At 37.8% G+C, this 24,562-nt stretch overlaps 1 protein-coding gene across 11 annotated transcripts in view; it reads right to left on the minus strand.

The window, feature by feature from the left end:
* Positions 1–2,905: 2,905 nt before the first annotated feature.
* Positions 2,906–24,562, minus strand: part of LOC134217380 (sodium-coupled monocarboxylate transporter 1-like) — a 114,647-nt gene continuing 92,990 nt past the window's right edge. For all 11 annotated transcript variants that reach the window (XM_062696636.1, XM_062696856.1, XM_062696709.1 and 8 more), the window contains 4 exons: positions 4,999–5,354; positions 4,622–4,932; positions 3,797–4,554; positions 2,906–3,738 (listed from right to left, as the gene is read on the minus strand). In XM_062696636.1, coding sequence (XP_062552620.1) covers positions 3,175–3,738; positions 3,797–4,554; positions 4,622–4,932; positions 4,999–5,354 — 1,989 coding nt within the window. In that variant the 3' untranslated portion in view covers positions 2,906–3,174. The remainder of the gene's footprint in view (positions 3,739–3,796; positions 4,555–4,621; positions 4,933–4,998; positions 5,355–24,562) is intronic.

Here is a 24,562-nt window from a genome sequence, read left to right on the forward strand (position 1 = left end):
AGCCCATAGTCCGATCCGGCCAATTTTCAATAGGAAACAATGGGGCAGAATACTGCGTCAAATGCAACCTGTTGGGAAGAAATCGGTCAAGGGTAAGTACAAAAAAAGTGAGCGAGACTTTTTTACGCGTTTTTTATGAGTAAAAGTATTTTGGCCATAACTCCCAAGCCCATAGTCCGATCCGGCCAATTTTCAATGAGAAACAATGGGGCAGAATACTGCGTCAAATGTAACCTGTTGCGAAGGAATCTGTTTAGGATAAGTGCATTAAAATCGATCAAGGGGAAGTACAAAAAAAGTGAGCAAGACTTTTTTACGCGCTTTTTTATGAGAAAAAGTATTTTGGCCATAACTCCCAAGCCCATAGTCCGATCCGGGCAATTTTCAATAGAAAACAATGGGGCAGAATACTGCATCAAATGCAACCTGTTGGGAAGAAATCGGTCAAGGGTAAGTACAAAAAAAGTGAGCGAGACTTTTTTACGCGCTTTTTTATGAGAAAAAGTATTTTGGCCATAACTCCCAAGCCCATAGTCCGATCCGGCCAATTTTCAATAGGAAACAATGGGGCAGAATACTGCGTCAAATGCAACCTGTTGGGAAGAAATCGGTCAAGGGTAAGTACAAAAAAGTGAGCGAGACTTTTTTACGCGCTTTTTTATGAGAAAAAGTATTTTGGCCATAACTCCCAAGCCCATAGTCCGATCCGGCCAATTTTCAATAGGAAACAATAGGGCAGAATACTGCGTCAAATGCAACCTGTTGGGAAGAAATCGGTCAAGGGTAAGTACAAAAAAAGTGAGCGAGACTTTTTTACGCGTTTTTTATGAGTAAAAGTATTTTGGCCATAACTCCCAAGCCCATAGTCCGATCCGGCCAATTTTCAATGAGAAACAATGGGGCAGAATACTGCGTCAAATGTAACCTGTTGCGAAGGAATCTGTTTAGGATAAGTGCATTAAAATCGATCAAGGGGAAGTACAAAAAAAGTGAGCAAGACTTTTTTACGCGCTTTTTTATGAGAAAAAGTATTTTGGCCATAACTCCCAAGCCCATAGTCCGATCCGGGCAATTTTCAATAGAAAACAATGGGGCAGAATACTGCATCAAATGCAACCTGTTGCGAAGAAATCGGTCAAGGGGAAGTACAAAAAAAGTGAGCGAGACTTTTTTACGCGCTTTTTTATGAGAAAAAGTATTTTGGCCATAACTCCCAAGCCCATAGTCCGATCCGGCCAATTTTCAATAGGAAACAATGGGGCAGAATACTGCGTCAAATGCAACCTGTTGGGAAGAAATCGGTCAAGGGTAAGTACAAAAAAAGTGAGCGAGACTTTTTGCTCTTTTGGTGCGCACATACACACACACATACACACACACACACACACGCACACACACACAGACATCACCTCAATTTGTCGAGCTGAGTCGATTGGTATATAACACTATGGGTCTCCGAGCCTTCTATAAAAAGTTTGTTTTTGGAGTGAACATATAGCCTTTACGTATACTTAGTATACGAGAAAGGCAAAAACAAAAAAACAAATTTTACTTTGTTCTGTAATGATGCAAAAAAGGCTGGAGGGTCCACTATTTTTTAGGGGTCCACTGTTAGGCACTTTACTCTATGTTCAGTAAGATGAAAATCATAACAGTTTCACTATATTTCTTACACTTACCTGATACGAAGAGGCTTAGCCCAGATTTCACACGAATGTTATCTCTCGTACCATTCAACCCTCACCAGATTCCGTTTTGAGGATAATAATTTCCTTCGATAGCACTTTCTGAATTTCACTGCCTTCCCAAATTGTTCTCCTTTTCCACATTACCGAAGTTCTCCCGATGTGTGTATAATTGTGCGATGTGAACAAACAGTTTCACTGACGACTCTTTTTAGCTAGAAGATTTCTCGGACCGAGGTTTCCCAGCGAATAAATGACTATTGAATCATCCAGCCTTATAAGTAGCTCCCGGATAAGTGAACATCTTCTGCACAATCATAGTTTATCAGTGATTTATTTATTTGCAAGCAATTTAAGGGCAAAACGAAAACAACCGCACCATATCTTAAGGAATTCCTCACAATACGCGTACATGTTTTAAAAGTTCGTACAATTTATCTGATGTTATCAGTAATTGTTGTGACACCCTGTGGAATAAATAAAAGCTGATAGTGTAGTGTATGCTTGATATGAGATTATGCTTCAAACAAATAAGATAAAATTTCGCATATAGTTGAAAAAGCAAGAAGCTGCATAGCAAAACAAATTCGAGAATCAACGTGATGGCAATGGTTGATCATTTTGAAAACCGTTTTTTGAACCATCTAGTACCTAGTTGTTCTTATTAGCAGAATTCTGGCAACTTTAAACAAATTCTGCCTTTGCAAATATTTCTTATAACACAATAGACCTAAAACATTAGATATTAGTACCAGTCCTACGTTCGTGCAGTGCAAAAATATAAACCGGTGAAAAGAGCTTCCACTCCATTGCACGAAGCAAAATGGTGTTTTCCACTTGATAAGTCAACATCAGCTCTGCTGACGTTGCTACGAAGAACAGAGCTCGCATCCATCGCATGAGGGAAGAAATTGTATACGATTTACCACTTCTCATCCACATCATCGTCAGTTTGAAACCGAGAGGATGAAACCAAGCCTTCATACTTCGACAGCATCATCATCGTTCAACACAATCAAGGTGGGTTGGGAATTTTGTAGACAGCCGCCATCCTGCTATAAAGATGGTAATAAATTGAGCAGGATGAAGTTATTCTGGCTTACTCGAGCGTAGTGTTGCGTTGCCGGTCCATTGTGCTCCTGTGTGTGGTGCAGAACCGGAAGCTGGTAATGTGATATTCACAACTAGCGCTGGCACATACGAAACCCAAGACGGGCATGTCAAGAGTTGTAAAACATATTTTATTCTAAAAAGATATTCATACTAGCAAGTACTTGTATTTCGATTCCATGAAATAATCGTTGCTCCAACAACGATGGAAACTCGGATTCTAATCTGGGTTTTTGTAGTTATTTCAATATCCTTAAACTTGATTATGTCTTATCACAGTCTTTTGTGTTCTAAGCTCTTACAACTTAACAAACAAACGCATTAAATAATGATCAGCGGCACACACTTACTAGCTAATCAAGGTGGCGATAGCGGAGACTCACGTTCGGACTTCTGTCAGTTCGCCGCAGTCTAACTGTCGGTTGGTAAACGCAGCTGACTCAGCACTGGGAACACTGGACGAAGCCGGCGGCGTGTTGACGACGAATACCGACGGCTCCAGGGGAGACTTCTTCCCGTGTATCGACTCCATGCCTGGCTCGAAGGCCGGGTTGTCCAGAGGGATTTTCTTGGATGTCGCTGGGGCGTGTTTTGGTCGAATGTCGGGGTTGTTGACATAGCGGCGGGGCTTACCGGGCAGCATTCGGCTCAAACGATAGACTGCCGGATGAAGGAGTTTGTGGTCGTAAGCATCATCTCGGTTTTGTGTCAGATAACTGACGAGGATTCCGATGGTGACGGTTAGGAATGTTCCGATTAAGCTGTAGTACATGTACGAGATTGAGTACAGGTTTTCCGGGAACTGACGGGTTTCCGGGATGTGCACCTCCGAGGGTCCGTCCAGGTAGGAGAAGTCCGATTCAACTTCGAGGGGAGTGTTGGAGAGAAGCCACGACTTGGATGGTTTGATAATGCCAGCCGAGAATGTCTCGTTTGTACAACCCTGCGAGAAAAAATGATATTGAAAACTTGATGGCGGAAAGAAGTAATCGCGGACTTACCTCAATAGTAGTAGGCAGCAGTACAGTTTCTTTGTTGACGGTAAGACTTCCGAACGTAATCCATAGAGTGATAATGTGAGAAACAATCATTCCGCAGGCTGCGCCTTTCCAGTTGGCTACTGGTACGAGCATGGCAAGAAGAAATACTCCTAGCAGCGGTCCCGACGTTGCGGAGGTCATTAGCATACTGCTTTCGATCACTCCGGACAAAAGGCCCACAGCAAAGCCAACACCCATGACCATAACTCCGTAGACTGATCCGATGAATTTGATGATGGTCAACTGTTGCTTGTCGCTGATGCCCTTAAAACGTGGCAACTGCGACAGGAAGTCCTCCCAGGTAACGGTAGCCAGCGAGTTGAGATTGGACACGTTCAAGCTCAACGCTCCGTTGAACAGCGATGCCATAAATAATCCCAACACTCCTGGCAGATAGCTGAATTTGTCCTCCACGAAAAATGGCAAAATTTCGTCCATCTTGTTGATGTAGCCTTCGGTCATCGGGTCACAATCAGCGTACACCGAGTAGACTCCCATTCCGACGATCCACGCCAAAGAGAACAACGTGACCACGACAGGAATGTTGCTCATCAGAGTGCGACGCACCTCCTTAAACGTGCTCATGCTCAGATAACGTTGCACAAAGTTTTGTTGGCAGCCGAAGATACTCAGCGACATGAAGAGCTGTCCCAACCAGGCCGAAGTTGTATCCACTCGTATCGTGAAGTCTCCCGTAAAGTTGAAGAAGTTTAGGCGACCTGTTGGGAATTTTAAACAGGGTTAATCCACCATTTGACCATAGAAAAAATATATATCCAGACATACCATTTTCTGCGGGAATCGTGAAAATCTTCCCGAAACCTCCAACTGTGACCATTGACTGGATGATGATTCCGATCGAGATCAAGATCATGGTGACTCCCTGGATTACATCGGCCATGATAGCTGCTTTCAGTCCTCCTAGCAGGTTAAATATGATACTGATGACGGATATTCCGAGTAAGGAGACCCAGTAAGGTATTCCGATGACGGTATTCAGAGCTACCGTTGGAGTGTAAACCGTAACGCCAAGGTTTAGTAAAGATCGGACCACGTAGGTTCCGGACGCCAGGCAACGAACTATGCGGCTGTTGAACCTGTTCATAATGAAGAAAGTGATTAAAAATGACGATTTGTCTTTTTAAAGCATTGCTGCACCTCACCTCAAATCCAAATACTGGTAAACGGAGGTAACGCCCAGATTAAAGTACACCGGGATGAATACGAAGCAAACGATCGGATAGGCGGTCACCATCCCGTACAGGGTTTCCCACATGGCCGACCCACGGTAGAACAGTTCACTCGGATATCCCAGGAACGATCGAACGCCCAGCGTCCCGCGGGCGATCGACAGCATCATGGCACCCATCGAAATCGTACCCAACCCGAACACATAGTCCGCTTTGGTTTTCTCCTTCTTGCCGAAGAAACGTCCCCACAGGGGAACCAGCGTGGAGAAGATGATGAACACCACGAACACGCCGTAGTCCCACAGCAGGTCCAAGAAGGTGCGTGCCATCTGCAAATGGTTCAAATAGAGAATGTCGGAGGCAGTTAGTAAAAAATTCAGTAATTCATATTGCTAAAATGAAGTTGTTACATAATTAAAGAAACCGCATGCATTACACATCATTCATTTGTAATAAAATTCAGACAGTGGTTGGCGTCAGGGCCTCATTCCAATCATTTAAACTCAAATTTGAACAGTGATCGTCCTCATAATAATCGTCCTAAATTGCTATGGACACTGTGAATGTATTAGTGCAATTATTTTTGGCCATTCTTGTACACAACATAGCGGCCAGCTCGCACTCTGTCTTGGTTCAATATTTCTAATGTGTTCTTCAATTGTAAAGAAACATAGTTTTCTAAAACATTTAAATTTAAATTTGATATGCAAATGTATATGAATTTTGATTTTAGACATTTATTTGTAATAATGATATTGTTTTTTTTTGTAATAAGATTTGAGACATCTTAATGTTGAGTTAAAAGAATAAAGAAGAAATGAAGAATACCTCAGTGCAATTACTTGTACTAAAATTTGGATAGTGGCCGCTTTCTTGAGGCTCAACTGATCAATGTGGCCGTTGCGAACACCTCAGTGGAATGTTTTTTACTCAAATTTAGACAGTGGAACTTAGACCTTAGACCTTCGCGAGACTAGACTACGCCGCCGTTCAAAATTTTTCGTGGGAACTCCGCAGATTTTCCTGTTCAAATCCTAAGATTTTCTTGTTGAATTAAGTTTGTTTAAGGTCACTCCTGACGGAATCCAATTTTCAAAGTACTCGCGTTTTCAAGGGCACACCATTCGATACGGAAGCAACGCACAACTGTCATTTTAATTTTTTAGCTTTGCTGCGTCGCAGCATGAGTGAAAAAATAAAAATGATAGTTGTGCGTTGCTTCCGTATCGAATGGTGTGCCCTTGAAAACGCGAGTACTTTGAAAATTGGATTCCGTCAGGAGTGACCTTAACGTTTTGAAAGGGCCGTTTTGACAAAAGTTATTTCACCAAAGACTACAAGGCTGAATAAGACTGTTCGGCCGAATATGTCATTCAAAGTTTTTTGGACAAAATGTCCTTCAGCCGTAAAGTTGTTTGGCTGAATAGGTCATTTGGCCGAAATGGTCACCATCCGGCCAAAATTTACAAGCGGACTGATCGACGTTTTTTGGCCAAAACCAGTACAGTAAATAACATTTTCGGTCAAACGACCCTTCTCTGCAAATCATCATTCCCGTAAAACGACATTTTAGGCCGTATGGGCCTATGTCGCTTTTAGATAAATGACATTTCTTGACAAACTATTTTTGACCTAATAACCGTTTTGCCGAAGGTTTTATTCGGTCAAACGTTTAATTCAGCCAACTGGATGGCTTTCAGCTTTACGTGTTATTCGGCAAATGATTTTTAGCCGAATATGTCTTTAAGCTAAACAAACCATTAGGCGGAAAATGTTATGACCGAACTGGTTATTTGGCTTAGCTTAGCTTAGCTTTGACTGACTACACATATCTATGGTTGCTACTCCGTGATTGACCAGAATCAGTGAAATTGCACAAAGAATCAACTGAATGATTGACTGGGATTGTTCAAGCATTCTCATTGTGCAAGTTTCAGTGACTCTAAAATTCAAATGATCAATAACGGCGCCGGCCACGTCCTTGTAGTCAGTTAGGAAGAAGGAAGGAATATTAGTAGGTGGTTTTTGCTATTTGAAGACCGTGTTTACCTCTGCGTCTCCACAAAAACCACAGGAAGGATTATCAGTTAATTGGTAGGCACCGTTGGATCTGGATTCACTCTGATAAGCGATACGACCGTGTCATTCTTTATACACAGTGATTTTACCTAGCCATGAATCGGGCGCGAAAAGTAGTACAAACTAACTACCGGCCTACCGGGCGCGCAATGCAGAACACAATATTTCGACCGATCGCGCGATCGTCGTTCTGCTGTCCGAACAAGAGAAATCATGCACTGAACTGATTTTTATCACCGGCCGCGCAATGCAGAACACAATATTTCGTCCGATCGCGCCATCGTTCTGCTGTCCGAAACAGGAGAAATCTCGCTTAACTTTTCAAAAGGACCTAAGTAACATTTTTTTCATGAATTAATTTGAGTACTGCAATCAAAAGCTTTCATATTGGTCTGTTGATTGCGCTATTCACATTAATTCATGAAAAAAATGTTACTTAGGACCTTTTGAAAAGTTAGGCGAGAAATCTCACACTGAACTGATTTTTATTACCGGCCGCGCAAAGCAGAACACAATACTTCGTCCGATAGCGCCATCGCACTGAGGAGTATTTCAGCCCAAACCCTGGCCAAAAGTCAAAAACAATTTTTTCAGAAATTTCCAAATTATTTTTCATTTTTGAACTCTCACATAGTTATACTAATTGGCCATGGGACTTTTGAACCAATATTGTCAACTTGTAAGCAATGCTGGCTGTCAAAACTTCGCCATAATTTTGATGGTAGTTTTATCGCAAGTGTGCATGATAAAATGTTCACGTGTAATCCTGTTGTTCTTGGTTTTAAATGATTTTTAAGATGAAAGTCAATATAGGTATCAATAATGAGGGTATGTAAAAAGTTTTTAAGCATGATTCAATCTGAAAACATTTACAGGTGATCCATAACCATAATTATAATTGCTAGCTTTTTTCCACCTTTTTTACAATAGTATGTTTTACGAAATAAAACTTTTGATTGGGTTCCAAACCCGTCCAAGCAACAAAATTGTCAGCGTTGGAAAGATTGGAGTTTCCTTAATAAGCTCCTTGAAAAACATTTCACGCATCCTCACGCAATCGTGAATAATTTTTTATTTCAAAATAGTGAAATTTGCATAAATAGTTAGACAAAAAAATTAAGTAATCATGGTTTTGAGCGATAAATCTCGCATAAATTGTGTTTCGATTCCTAACAAGAGTTAAGATTTAGATCCATAAGAAGCATACGCATTTTTGGGATGTAAAAGGTTATTAAGAAATAAAGCAACTGATTTGCATTCCGTATTTATTGGATCTGCTCCTTTTAATGTTACAACACTTTATCCAGGAACATAAATATTCTCCGAAGACAAATTTATATAGTCAAAGTAAATAAAGATAGTACACCTTTTCGATAAATATAGTAAGTAACAATAAAATAATTAAGATAACATAAGAAAGAGCATACTCACTGGAGGAACCAGAGGTAGACACCACTCGTCGCAAACACGCTGTAGTTCACAAAGGCAGCGTTCTTGCGCCAAGTGGCACTCTATCAAAAAGCAATAACGGACTCCGCCAATGGTAATACTTCTCTGCTAGATGATTGCCAAGAGCATAAAAACAAAAAATACACTTTGCTGTTTATAATCAATGCATTTACAGACGACAAAATGATTGACAAAGTTTTGGCCACGCTTTTATACTACGTACTCCTATGTGCATCGTTCTGCTGTCCGAAACAAGAGAAATCTCGCACTGAACTCGTTATGACCGAACTGGTTATTTGGCCGAAAAAGTTGTTATGCTGCAAATACCGTTTGACCGACATGGTCGTTCGACAGAAAGGGCCATTTTTTTCCAATTTCGTGAAAGGGCCATTTGGCTCAAAATGTAATTTGGCCGAAATGGCAAAACTAGTTCTTTGGCCAAAAAAAGTCGTTCGGCAGAATATGTCATTTGGAAATGGTCTTTTGGATAGGAATGTGGGAGGATGTATAACGCGTAGTTGATGATATCTAATTTAATAGCCGGATGCAGTCAACATTTCAGTTGGTATTGCATTTGGCACCATCCATATTCGACTGAGCAACTTGTCTGGGATGGCTGTTGTTAAATGATCCGAGAAATGGACTCCGGCTCGGAAAAGGTACTTGCAGTGAATGGAGGCTTGTGGTATCTACCGAAGGTATGTGATCAACAAAGGACGGACAAGTTACTAATAGTGGACTGATGCACGGTAGAAAGATTTATCCGCAGGAACCACTCACGCCGTGGTTTTCAATAAATGACTGGAAGAGAGATTTAAAGCAGTATTAATTATATGTGACTTTTATGAATTGAACACGCGAAATTAGTCAAAATGAGTCAACATCAATAAAAATCTGTGGATAACTGAATGTAGTAAACTAAAATACCAAAAGTCAAACATATCAAAAAAACCCAGATTAATCCACCTAGCGGTGATGGTGCCTTTCTCGACCTTCGTAAAATGTGTTTGCTTGAAAATAGATGAGCTAGTAGCTAGGAGTAAAAAAGACAAATTTCTTTGTCCGTTCTATGAAAATCAGATTATTTATGGCAAAGATATTGTAGATCCAGTTGAAAACCGAAAATAATATTTTGTCCCATTCCCGGATGTCGCGACTGCATCGCGAGTGGTGCCCGACTATGGCACAGTTGCGCACTACTCGCGATGCAGTTGCAACATCCGGAAATGCGAGAAAATGCGATTGTCGCGAAACCTCGGTTCGGTTTTCAGCTTGATCTACAGGGGATGTCCAAAATAACTGGGATAGGCACATTTTAGGCATAATTAGATGTGTTGTAACTATGTCAATTATTATCCGATTTGGACAATTCACGGATGCCTGAACTAGAAATTTAATGTAGTTTCACCATATGCTCATGGAACCGACCATGGCCATCGGATACAGGAGATATTCCGGGTTTTTCGAAGGTAGGTTCAGAACCGTAAATTTGTGGTGGGTATTAGGATAAGTTGTGGTTGAAAACAGAATAATATTAGTAACCACAAGTAAAGTAGGGCTCTTTCTGATTGGAACCATATGCTGAAATTCGAAATCGGACCAGAATCAAGTGAGATATGGCCATTTGCTTAGAATCGGTGCCGATCGGGAGTTTTAAAAGGGATCAGGTCACACATTCATTTGAATCAAGCTTTTTGAGCGATCTTCGATTATGATTACAGTCCAGAAGTCTTCTGTCACGTTAGGAATGAAAAACCAACCAAAAAGACGGATTCTGAAGTCGCTGGGGTGCCCCCGGGGAACCCGTAGAGGGGACATTTCAGTTTTGGCACCAAAGCTAGCCATGCGACGGTTCGTTTTTTATGGTTTTCTATCAGGAAGTGAGGTATGAGTATAAAATGGACCATTGGCGGCCTTGACCGCTTCCGAGACCTACGGATTGTCCCCGGGGAACCCGTAGAAGGGGACATTCCAGTTTTAGCGCCAAAACTGGTCATTCGACGGTTCGTTTTTCATGGTTCTCTATCCGGAAGTGAGGTATGAGTACAAAATGGATCATTGACGGCTTTGACCGCTTCCGGGACCTATGGATTGTCCCCGGGGAACCCGTAGAAGGGGACATTTATGTTTTAGCACCAAAGCTAGCCATCCGACGATTCGTTTTTCATGGTTTTCTATCAGGAAGCGAGGTATAAGTATAAAATGGATCATTGAAGGCTTTGACCGCTTCCGAGACCTACGGATTGTCCCCGGGGAACCCGTAGAAGGGGACATTTCTAGACCAACATTTGAAAAGGGCGTAACAGCCAAAATTTATTCCTTCTGATTCTTCGTCTACATATATAGCTATATATGTGGACAAAGAATCAGGAGGAATAAATTTTGGCTGTTACGCCCTTTTTAAATGTTGGTCTAGATTTCTGTTTTAGCACCAAAACTGGACATTCGACGGTTCTTTTCTCATGGTTTTCTATCAGGAAGCGAGGCATGAGTATAAAATGAACAATTGACGGCTTTGGCCGCTTCCGGGACCTACGGATTTGTCCCCGGAGAACCCGTAGAAGGGGACATTTATGTTTTAGCGCCAAAACTGGTCATTCGACGGTTCGTTTTTCATTGTTCTCTATCCGGAAGTGAGGTATGAGTATAAAATGGATCATTGACGGCTTTGATCGCTTCCGGGACCTACGGATTATCCCCGGGGAACCCGTAGAAGGGGACATTTCAGTTTTGGCACCAAAGCAAGTCATTCGACGGTTCGTTTTTCATGGTTCTTTATCAGGAAGTGAGGTAGAGTATAAAATACAGTCAAACCTCCATGAGTCGATATTGAAGGGACCATCGACTCATGGAAATATCGAGATGTGGAATAGAAAATCCTCAGAAAGCTGTTTGAAGGGACCGTCACAGTAACCCAGAAAATATTTTTCTACATATATGCCATAATTTGCTTCCATGAGTCGATATCGAGTTATAGAACATCGACTCATGGAGTTTTGACTGTAGACAATTGACGGCTTTGACCGCTTCCGGGACCTGGGGATTGTCCCCGGGGGAACCCGTAGAGGGGACATTTAAGTTTTGGCACAAAATCTAGTCATTCGACGGTTCTTTTTCATGGTTTTCGAAAGACTTCTGATCGTCAAATGACTTCTTTTTGCACTAAAACTGAAATATCCCCTACTACAGGCTACTACAGAATCAGAATCGTCAATAGTCCATCTTATATTCAAACCTCGCTTTCGGATCAAAAACTATGAAAAACAACCGTCGAATGATTAGTTTCGGCGCAAACACTGGAATGCTCCTTATATAGGTTTCCCTGGGGCAGTTGGTAGGTTCCAGAAGTGGTCAGAGTCTTCAATGGTCCATTTTATATTCATACTGCGCTTCCTGATAGAAAACCATGAAAAAAAAGCTGTTCAATGACTTTTTTTGGCGCTAAAACTGAAATGTCTCCATCATCAGATTTCCTTGGAGCAATGCATAGGTTCCGGAAGTGATTATAATCGCTAATATCAATCTAATATTCATTCCTTGCTTCTTAATCGATAACTTTGAGAACAGAACCCTCGAATGACTTATTCTGGCGCAGTGTGTGGAATGCCCTCTTCTACAGGTTCCCCGGGAATAATCCGTAGGTCCCAAAAGCGGACAAAGTCGTCAATAATAGATTTTGTAATCATACCTCGCTTCCTGATAGAAAACTATGACAAAAGATCCGTCGTGTGACTAAATTTGACGCTAAATCCGAAAAGACCCTTTTTACAGGTTCTTCTGGGAGTAATCCAGAGCTCCCGGAAGCGGTCAAAATCGTCAATGGTCGTTTATGTTCATACCTCGCTTCCCGATCGAAACCATGAGGAACGAGTCGCCGAATGACTAGCTTTAGTGCTCAACCCTTAAATGCGCAATGTTGTTTTAAAACAACAAACCGAAAATACGTTTAATGTTAATAATTCCAATGGTTATTTTCGTTAAAAATATTTTCGACGAATTCTAAAAAATCGTCTTGCGCCTTCAAGGGTTAAGCTGAAATGTCCTTTTCCCCTACAATCCGTAGGTCCCGGAAACGGTCAGTGTCATCAATGGTCAATTTTATATTCAAAGCTCGCTTCCCGATCGAAAACCATAAAGAACGAGCCATTGAATGACTAGTTTTGGTGCTTAAACTGAAATATCCCCTTTTCCAGGTTCCCCGGGGACAATCCGTAGGTCCCGGAAGCGGTCAAAGCCGTCAATTTTATACTCATACCTCACTTTCTGATAGAAAACCATGGAAAACGAACCGTCGACTGACCAGTTTTGGCGCTAAAACATTAATGTCCCCTTCTACAGGTTCCCCGGGACAAATCCGTAGGTCCCGGAAGCGGCCAAAGCCGTCAATTGTTCATTTTATACTCATACCTCGCTCCCTGATAGAAAACCATGAGAAAAGAATCATCGAACGTCCAGTTTTGGCGCTAAAACTGGAATGTCCCCTTCTACGGGTTCCCCGGGGATAATCCGTAGGTCCCGGAAGCGGTCAAAGCCGTCAATGATCCATTTTATACTCATACCTCACTTCCGGATAGAGAACCATGAAAAACGAACCGTCGAATGACCAGTTTTGGCGCTAAAACATAAATGTCCCCTTCTACAGGTTCCCCGGGGACAAATCCGTAGGTCCCGGAAGCGGCCAAAGCCGTCAATTGTTCATTTTATACTCATACCTCACTCCCTGATAGAAAACCGTGAGAAAAGAACCGTCGAATGTCCAGTTTTGGTGCTAAAACAGAAATCTCCCCTTCTACGGGTTCCCCGGGGACAATCCGTAGGTCTCGGAAGCGGTCAAGGCCGTCAATGGTCCATTTTATACTCATACCTCGCTTCCTGAGAACCATGAAAGACGAACCGTCGCATGGCTAGCTTTGGTGCCAAAACTGAAATGTCCCCTCTACGGGTTCCCCGGGGGCACCCCAGCGACTTCAGAATCCGTCTTTTTGGTTAGTTTTTCATTCTTGACGTGACAGAAGACTTCTGGAATGTAATCATAATCGAAGATCGCTCAAAAAGCTTGATTCAAATGAATGTGTGGCCTGGTCCCTTTTAAAACTCCCGATCGGCACCGATTCTAAGCAAATGGCCATATCTCACTTGATTCTGGTCCGATTTCGAATTTCAACATATGGTTCCAATCAGAAAGACCCCTACTTTATTTGTGGTTACTAATATTATTCTGTTTTCAACCACAACTTATTCTAATACCCACCACAAATTTACGGTTCTGAACCTACCTTCGAAAAACCCGGAATATCACCGGTATCCAATGGCACTGGTCGGTTCCATGAGCATATGGTGAAACTACATTAAATGTCTAATTCAGGCATCCGTGAATTGTCCAAATCGGATAATAATTGACATAGTTACAACACATCTAATTATGCCTAAAACTTGCCTATCCCAGTTATTTTGGACATCCCCTGTACAATATGCTAATAAGAATTTCGACATTTTTGTTTCCTTTTCCAATCTTTTTGACGTACATACCCCTGTTTTATTTTACCCAGTCATATATTTTAAGGATATCACTTTTGGATGTAAATTGAACTGAAGCTCCGACTACACAAAAAGAAAACGAAAATGTCATTCCCATCAAGCGAGCGGAGGGCAATATTTGTTATGATATAAATCTCATGACCGTCTTTCTACCAAACTCCCGTATGAAGAGGAAGGGAAGTGTATCAGTGTGGAAGCATCCGATAGTTCGTTTTCGGAAAGAAATTATAGCCTTTCGGTACAACTTTGTTGCACAAGAAAGGCAAAAAGTATTTTGGCCATAATTTCAAAGGTAATAGTCCAATCTGGCCAACTTTCTAAATAGAACAGGATTCCGCATCTAATGCAATTTGTTGTGAGTAAATCGGTTGAGGGTAAGTCCATTAAAAGTCAGCTAGACTTTTTTACTCGCTTTTTTATAACACATAGTATATTTTGGTCATAATTTCTGTGCCCATGGTCCAAATTTTCAATAGAAAACAATACGACAGGATTTCGCGTCGAATGAAACTTGTTGGAATTATAGATAGTGGAATATATAGATGAGTGAAGATAAATCCTCTGTCTCCAAACGAACTGTCAAACGTGTCTCCAAACGAGCATGACGTCACGATTTCAATGGAAACGTTAAGGGCTGTGACGTCATATGTGCGTGTGCACGGGCAGAAAAATCGACTCAGCCATGCTTTCGCTCATCTATCTATTCTACTATCTATAGTTGGAATTAAATCGGTTGAGGATAAGTTCCAAAAAAGTGAGCTAAACTTTTTGCACTTTTGGTGCGCGCACACACACACAAAGAGACATCATCGCAGTTCATCGAGCTTATACGTATATAACACTATGAGTCTACAGGCCTTCTGTAAAAGTTTGGTTTTGGAGCGAACATACAGCCTTTTTGTAGAAAAAGGCAAAAATGGTGTTTCAGCCATAATTTCCGATCCCATAGCCCGATCTAGCCAATTTTCAAAAGAAAACAATGGGACAAGATTCTGCGTCGAATGCAATCTGTTGCGAGCGTCAATAGATGAAGTCTAAGTGCTAAAAAAGTGAGCTAGACTTTTTCGAACTCTTTTTCGCAATAAATAGTAATTTGACCATAACATCTAAGCATATAGTCCGATCTGGCCAATTTTCAATAAGAAAATATGAGACATTCTGCGTCGAATGCAACTTGTTGTGAGCAAATCGGTTAAGGATATGTGCCCGAAAAATGAGTGACATTTTTTACGCGATTTTTTCGTATGAATTTGTATTTTGGCCATAACTTTCGATCCCATAGTCCGATCTGGCCAAATTCAAATAGGAAACAATGGGACAGGATTCTGCGTCGAATGCAACTTGTTGCGAGCAAATCGGTTGAGGGTAAGTGCCCGAAAAATGAGTGACATTTTTTACGCGATTTTTTCGTATGAATTTGTATTTTGGCCATAACTTCTGATCCCATAGTCCGATCTGGCCAATTTCAAATAGGAAACAATGGGACAAGATTCTGCGTCGAATGCAACTTGTTGCGAGCAAATCGGTTGAGGGTAAGTGCCCGAAAAATGAGTGACATTTTTTTTCGCGATTTTTTCGTATGAATTTGTATTTTGGTCATAACTTCAGATTCCATAGTCCGATCTGGTCAATTTCAAATAGGAAAGAATGGGACAGGATTCTGCGTCGAAGCCAACTTGTTGCAAGCAAATCGGTTGAGGATAAGTGCCCGAAAAATGAGTGACATTTTTTACGCAATTTTTTCGTATGAATTTGTATTTTGGCCATAACTTTTGATCCCATAGTCCGATCTGGCCAATTTCAAATAGAAAACAATGGGACAGGATTCTGCGTCGAATGCAACTTGTTGCGAGCAAATCGGTTGAGGGTAAGTGCCCGAAAAATGAGTGACATTTTTTACGCGATTTTTTCGTATGAATTTGTATTTCGGCCATAACTTCTGATCCCATAGTCCGATCTGGCCAATTTCAAATAGGAAACAATGGGACAAGATTCTGCGTCGAATGCAACTTGTTGCGAGCAAATCGGTTGAGGGTAAGTGCCCGAAAAATGAGTGACATTTTTTTCGCGATTTTTTCGTATGAATTTGTATTTTGGTCATAACTTCAGATTCCATAGTCCGATCTGGTCAATTTCAAATAGGGAAAAATGGGACAGGATTCTGCGTCGAAGCCAACTTGTTGCAAGCAAATCGGTTGAGGAGAAGTGCCCGAAAAATGAGTGACATTTTTTACGCAATTTTTTCGTATGAATTTGTATTTTGGCCATAACTTTTGATCCCATAGTCCGATCTGGCCAATTTCAAATAGAAAACAATGGGACAGGATTCTGCGTCGAATGCAACTTGTTGCGAGCAAATCGGTTGAGGGTAAGTGCCCGAAAAATGAGTGACATTTTTTACGCGATTTTTTCGTATGAATTTGTATTTTGGCCATAACTTCTGATCCCATAGTCCGATCTGGCCAATTTCAAATAGGAAACAATGGGACAAGATTCTGCGTCGAATGCAACTTGTTGCGAGCAAATCGGTTGAGGGTAAGTGCCCGAAAAATGAGTGACATTTTTTACGCGATTTTTTCGTATGAATTTGTATTTTGGTCATAACTTCTGATTCCATAGTCCGATCTGGTCAATTTCAAATAGGAAAGAATGGGACAGGATTTTGCGTCGAAGCCAACTTGTTGCAAGCAAATCGGTTGAGGATAAGTGCCCGAAAAATGAGTGATATTTTTTACCCAATTTTTTCGTATGAATTTGTATTTTGGCCATAACTTTTGATCCCATAGTCCGATCTGGCCAATTTCAAATCCTGCCCAAGCGCGGAAAAAATAGAAGGAAGCTGGAGAATTCAGATATTCCTTCGAACTCTAATATCGGAAATAATTCTTCCCCAATCGAACTGAGCAATCAGTTCGATTTGATTAATGATGAATTTGAGCAAATCGAATCTACCTCTAGCCCAGGTGATTCGATTCATGCGAAAAAGCAAAGGATTCCGCCAATTGTGGTATCTGTTGCCGAGTTTTCTGGCTTCCGGAATGAGATTTTGAGTAACCTTCAGGGGATCAAGGTTTCATTTCAGATTGCTAGGAAGGGTGACTGCCGCGTTTTGCCGGGATCCTTTGACGATCGCAAACGTCTTCTTCACTATTTAACTGAGAAGCGCCATAAATTCTTCACATACGACGACAAAACTGAGCGATTATTCAAAGTCGTCTTGAAAGGTCTCCCCAGTGATGATAAATCACTGGATGAGATTAAAATTGAAATTTCGCAATTACTTGGATTTTCACCAGTCCAAGTAATTAAGATGAAAAAGAAATCCCATTCTGGTACTTCCCAGAGGGGCATTTCTCAAGAATTTTATTTAGTTCATTTTAACAAAAGTGAACTAAATAATATGAAAAGTTTGGAAAAGGCCTGTATTATGTCTCATGTCCGTGTTACATGGGAACATTTCCGCAGGCCTGGGGGAAATTTCCAAAACCCTACCCAGTGCCGTAAGTGCCAAAAGTGGGGTCATGGAACCAAACATTGTCACATGGATGCTAAATGCATGATTTGTGGTGGAACCTCTCACGCCAAGGACGCATGTCCTGTGAGAGAAGATTCCAATAAATTTAAGTGCGCAAACTGTGGGGGCAATCATAAATCCAATTTCTGGGAATGCCCTTCACGCAAAAAAGTTTTGAATTCCCGTGCAAAATTGATGACGGGAAATTCCAATCGGATCCCAGATTGGAAACAATGGGACAGGATTCTGCGTCGAATGCAACTTGTTGCGAGCAAATCGGTTGAGGGTAAGTGCCCGAAAAATGAGTGACATTTTTTACGCGATTTTTTCGTATGAGTTTGTATTTTGGCCATAACTTTCGATCCCATAGTCCGATCTGGCCAATTTCAAATAGGAAACAATGGGACAGGATTCCGCGTCGAATGCAACTTGTTGCGAGCAAATCGGTTGAGGGTAAATGCCCGAAAAATGAGTGACATTTTTTTAGTAGTTTTGCGCACACACACACACACACATACACACACACATACATACACACACACACACACACACACACAGACATCACCTCAATTCGTCGAACTGAGTCGATTGGTATATAACACTATGGGTCTCCGGGCCTTCTATAAAAAGTTTGTTTTTGGAGCGATCATATAGCCTTTACCGTATACTTAGTATACGAGAAAGGCAAAAAGGGTAAGATTATTTATTTCAAATTCACTTTGCAGTATAGTCATAGCTCCAATCAAAACCAGATTTCAATCGAAATAATAATTTTTCTCGAGAAGTAAGAAAATAATCAAGAAGTTCAAAATCAGAAATCAGAAATTGAAAATCAAAAACTAGTAATTAGAAATAAGCAAAAATTAAAAATCAGAATTCAGAAATCAGAAACCAGAAATCAAAAAAATCAGATAAATAAAAAATAAAATAAAAAATGTGAAAAATTCTAAAAATCAGAGAAATCTAAAAATTTGGTTAGTCTGGAAAATGTAAAAAATCAAACAAAAAATCTAAAAAATCCTAAACATAAAAATTCAGAAAAATGAAAAAAAATCAGAAAAAATCAGAAACATCAGAAAAGGCAAAAATCAGAGAAATTAAAAAAAACAGAAAAATAAGAAAAAATCAAGAAAATTAAAAAATCGGAAAAATCAGAAAAATATAAAAAAAAAGTCTGGAAAATATGAAAAAAAGAAAAAAAATTCTAAAGAATCCAAAAAATCTGTAAAACCAAAACATCAGAAAAAAAATCAGTAAAATCAAAGAAAAATTTGCATCAAGAGCGGAAAAACTGAGTTGAATACCATTTGATTTTTTCCGTGAGAACTAAAAAATTATCAAGAAGTTGAAAATTAAAAATCATGAATCGTCTATCAGAAATTATTAATTAAAAATTAAAAAACAAAAATTAGAAAGAAGAAATAAAAACCAAAAATCAAAATGTGAAAATTGAAAATAAATCCGAAAGATCAGAAAAATCAGAAAAATTTGTCAAATCAGAAAAATAAGAAAAAACGGATTTTTTTTAAAAATTTGGAAGTCAGAGAAAATTCTGAAAATTCTAACAAATCCGAAAAATCAGAAAAACCTAAAACATCTATAAAATCTGGAAAATCAAAATCAGAAAAAATCAAAAACATCTGAAAAATTGGAAAAAAAGGAAAAATTTGAAAAAAAAAAAAAACAGAAAAGTCAGTCAAATTAGAAGAATCAGACAAATTAGAAAAAAAAAACTGAAAATTCAAATAAATCTAAAAAATCTGAAATATCAAAACATTAGAAAAATCAGAAAAATCAGTTTGATCAAAAAAATTGCATAAAGAGATAAGTAAGAAAATAATCAATAAATTAAAAATCGGAAATCAAAAATTAGAAAATTGAAATTAGAAATCATAAATCAGAGATCAGAAAGATCTAAAAAATCTGAAAAACCTGGAACATTTAAAAAATTGCAAAACTGCAAAAGAGATAAGTAAGAAAATAATCAATAAGTTAAAAATCAGAAATCAAAAATTAGAAAATTGAAATTAGAAATCAGAAATCAGAAATCAGAAAGATCTAAAAAATCTGAAAAACCTGGAACATTTAAAAAACTTGAAAAGAAAATCAAATTCAGAAAAATCTGAAAAAGAATTAGGAAAATCAAAAAAAAATCAGAGAAATCTAAAAAATCATGAAAACTAGAAAAAGATCTGATTTTTCTGATTTTCCTTATTTTTCTGTTGTTCCTGATTTTTCTGATTTTTTGATTAAAGAAAATTAAACCCAAAAATTCTAAAACATCTAAAAATCTGAAAAAAAAAGTCAGAAAAATCAGAAAAATCAATAAAACAAAAAAAATCAGAAAAATTTTATAAATCAGAAAATTAGAAAAAATTTAAAATATTAAAAAAATATAAAAGAAATCTAAAAATTCTGAAAAATCTGGTAAATTAGAGAAACTAGAACAAATCAGTTAGATCAAAAAAATTTGCATCAAGCGCGAAATACCTTTTGATTTATTTCTTTGGAAGTTTGGAAATAATCAAGAAGTTGAAAATCCGAAATCAGACATTAGAAATCATAAATTGGAAATCAGAAATTAGAAATCAGAAATCAGTAATCAGAAATCAGAAATGAGAAACCAAAAATAGATCAGAAAAATCAGAAAAATAAGAAAAATGTAAAAAATCTAAAAAATCAAAAGAATTAGAAAAAATTTTAAGAATTAAAAAATTAGGAGAGTTACAAAAATCAGGAGCATCGGGAAAATCAGAAACATCAAGTAATCAGAAAAATCAGAAGATCAGAAAAATTTATAAAATCAAAAAAATCCCAAAAATCACAAAAATTGTAAAAAAAATAAAAAATCTTGAAAAAGTGTAAGATTTGAAGAACTAAAATAATTAAAAAAGTCAGGAAAATTATAAAAAACAGACAAATCAGTACAATCGAAAAAATAATTCATCAAGAGCAGAAAATGCTGAGTTGAATACCTTTTATTTTTTTCTTGAGAAGCTACTCAAGAAGTTAAAAATCAGAAATAAAAAAAAATAGAAATCAGAAATCAGGAAGCAGAAACTACAGTTTAGAAATAAGAAAAATCAAAATTCAGAAAAATCTGTATAATGTGATACATCTAAAAAATCTACAAAAATTAAAAATCTAAAAAATTCTCAAAATCAGTAAATCAGAAAAGTCAGAAAAGTCAGAAAAACCAGAAAAATTAGAAAATATCAGAAAAATTAACTTGAAAATCAGAAATTTATTAAGAAATTAAGAAAATATCAAAACATGAAAATCAGAAGACCGGTAAATTATGAAAAATGAAAAATCATAAATGATGCTACGTTTCGGCTGTGCAGTCTCTGTAATCAAACGATAATTTTGATTTTATCCCAACGTTTCGACCACTTTTCGGGTCTTCTTCAGGGGAAACTCGGTGTTATCGTTTTTCGTTTGGTTTTGGTTGAACATAAAATTGTAAGTGTCAAGTTTGTGGTGTACATAATTAAAAAATCATAAATTTAGAAAATCCATTTGCCGAACTGTTCAACATTTTTAATCATATTGCCCGTTCAGCAAATGACATTTCCGGCCTTAACACCCTTCGGCCGAATGGCTTTTTCATGGCCACCATTTCGGGGAAACGGCATTTTGTAGCAAAAGACCTTTTCGATTGAACGACCATTTCGGCCAGAAACCAGAGATCAGAAAACAGAAAAATCAAAATCTGAAGAATCTAAAAAATCTAAAAAAAACTTTAGAATCTGAAATTTCTCTAAACAATAAAAATACTAAAAAAAATCATAAACATCAGAAAATTTAATAAAAAATCATAAAAATAAGAAAAATTATTAAAATTATAAAAATCAGAAAAATAAGAAAAATTTAAAAATCAGAAAAACCAGAAAATTAAAAAAAAAAACAGAAAAACAAACAAAATCAAAAAGTATTAGAAACATCAGAAAAATTAGAAACAACAAAAAAAAACGAAGAAAAACCAAAGAAACTAGAAAAAACAAAAACTTCAGAAAAATTGAAAAAAATAGCATTAAGAGCAAAAAAGCTGATTTGAATATTTTTCGATTCTTTTTCATGAAAAGTAAGAAAATAATCTTCTAGAAACCATAAATCAGAAATAAGAAATTAATCTAAACTCTGAAAAATCAGAAAAAATTTGAAAAATTGTAAAATCTATAAATCTGAAAAAAATGAAAAATTTTAAAAATAGAAAAATCAGAAAATTCAGAAAAATCAGAAAAATTTGGTAAATTGGAAAAATCATGAAAATGAGAAAAAAAAAATAAAATCTGAAAAAGGTAAAAAATCTTAAAAATAGAAAAATCAGAAAATTCAGAAAAATTAGAAAAATCATAAAAATGCGAAAAAATTGTAAAATTGGAAAAATCAGAAGTCAGAAATTAAAAAAAAATCAGAAATCGGAAATCAAAAATCAGAAATCAGAAATACGAAATCGAAAATCAGAAAAAGAAAAAGTAGAAACAGGAATATATTAAAACATGAAAATCAGAAAATCCATTACGTTCAGCAAATGGTATTTTCGGCCAAAACACCCGTTCGGCCGAATGGCTTTTTCTGCCAAAATACTCTTTCAGCCAAACGATAATTTCTAGCAAATGACCTTTTCGGCCAGAAACCAGAAATCAGAAATCATAAAAATCAAAATCTGAAGAATCTAAAAACCTTAAAAAAAGTGTAAAATCTGAAAAAAAAAAATTTTTAAATAAGAAACCAAAAAAATATTTTTTTTCTAAAAAATAAAAATACTAGAAAAATAGAAAAATCAATTACATCAGAATAAAAAAAAACAGAAAGACCAAAAAAAAATCAGGCAAAAATCCAGAAAGGTTAGATAAATTAGAAAAAGTAGAAAACCAGAAAAATAAAAAAAAATCGAAAATAGGTATCTAAAAAATGTAAAAACTGCAAAAAATCTGAAAAATTTGAAAAGTCTAAGAAATGGAAAAAATCGGAAAAATAAAAAAAACAGAAAAATCAGAAATATAAAAGAAATCAAAAAATCAGAAAAACAGAAAAAAATAAAAAATTAGAAAAAAATTCCGAAAAATTAAAAAATTATAAAAATCAGAAAAATTATAAAAATAAAAAACAAACCAAAAAAATGAGAAAAATAAAAATTCAGAAAAATATTAAAAAACTGAAAAATCTGAAAATTCAGTAAAATAAAAAAAAACAGAAAAATCAGAAATGAAAAATCAGAAATAAGACATCTGGATCTGGAAATTGAAAATCAGAAGTTCATTATCAAAAATTCATTAAGACATCTAGAGAATCTTAAAACAAAGGTCATAAAACAAAAGAATATCACCGATTGATGAATACAAAAATTGAAAAATCATAAATTTAGAAAATCATAAAATCCGTTTGGCGAACTGGTTCACATTTTTGGTAGTAAAACCCGTTAAGGAAATGAAATTTTCTCCTATGGCACCCGTTCGGCCGAATGGCTTTTTCTGCCAAACCATCATTTTGGCCAAACGACAATTTTTAAGATATGGGAATGCTAACATCATCTTCCAAACTTAGACGTACATGTTCATGATAGAAATAGAGGCGAAAGTATAGAATTAATAGTTCCGTTAGGATACGGCAGGCATGACGGATGTTTTTTTTTTTCATAGAAATCGATTTGAAAGCAGGCGGAGGGCAATATTTGTGATGGTATATATCGCACGACCTTCCTTCTGCCAAACTCTCGTATGAAGGGGAGGGAAGAATAACAGTGTGGAAGCTGATATATCTCCACTGGCTGATATTCCGTAACAAATATTGCCCTCCGCTCGATTTCAAATGACTGCTATAGAAAAAACATTCTTCATGCCTGGCATATCTTAACGGAACAATCAATTCTATACTTTCACCTCTAATTCTATCATGATCATGTACGTCTAAGTTTGGAAGATGATATTAGCATTTCCATATCATTGTCTGGGAGTTGACGACTGAAGTTTTGCTATCAAGATTGAATTTCTTCCGGCGATAGGAGTCCTAATAAGTAGCAAATACTTTGTTGCTCCTACATCCGACGTTTCGGTTAATTTATTTAACCTTCTACAAGGGGTTCTAAAATAAACATAAAAGTATTTGAAAGTGAGCAATTTTTCCCGATTTACAAAGGTTTTCCCACTTTTGCCCTACTATGTTACCATTCTGGTGCGTTCACCCTATTTCCCCAGTCCAGAGCAAGAAAGCCCAGAGAGCAGAAGAGCATACTGCTGTTCAGTATGAACTCAAAGAGAATAAACCGCTGTAATTAATATTTAAATTAGCCACTCCCAATAAACCAACTGCCAAATCAAATAATGTAATCATTAAGTTAAGCACACTTCACACATTAAACACACGATACAATAATCTACGGGATGTCAAAGGATTGGGAAAGCATTGGAGTTGCGGAAAGGATATGGATATAGGAAAAGGGAATGGGATGAGATTGCATGAGGAAAGGAGGGGTCTTAGCAGTCGTAGCTACTGGGTAAGAAGATCACTCTTTTCAACTCCAACCGTCATAGTGATCGGATCAAGGCTACCGAAAGATAGTTAAAAGTTAAAAAGTTCCCTAAGCTACAAACGACAGCATCTCTGCTGCTTTAAGAGTGGTAGATACCACATCTAGTGTTTTTGGAATCATTCAGAGCATTCGAGCAATCATTGAGCATTGCTTAATATATTGGAGTCAGGTATGAAACCAAAGAAAACCCCAATAGCATCACCCCTTCCTTAAATGCCCTGTCCAACCTTTATTAGGACCCATCGTAACTGATCGCAGAAATGTGGTTCATCCATCCGCGCCGGATTTGGTCCCCGTACGGCCAATCACGCTTGCCCCTTAGTGAGAAATCGCACCGAAAGGACCACGTCGTTTGGTCTACAGTGCCTCCAGAGTACTCCGCCCGCCCAACCCATTCTATCTCGAGCATCCCGTTATCGCTG

Source organism: Armigeres subalbatus, chromosome 1 (assembly GCF_024139115.2).
Source record: "Armigeres subalbatus isolate Guangzhou_Male chromosome 1, GZ_Asu_2, whole genome shotgun sequence".
Taxonomy (NCBI): domain Eukaryota; kingdom Metazoa; phylum Arthropoda; class Insecta; order Diptera; family Culicidae; genus Armigeres; species Armigeres subalbatus.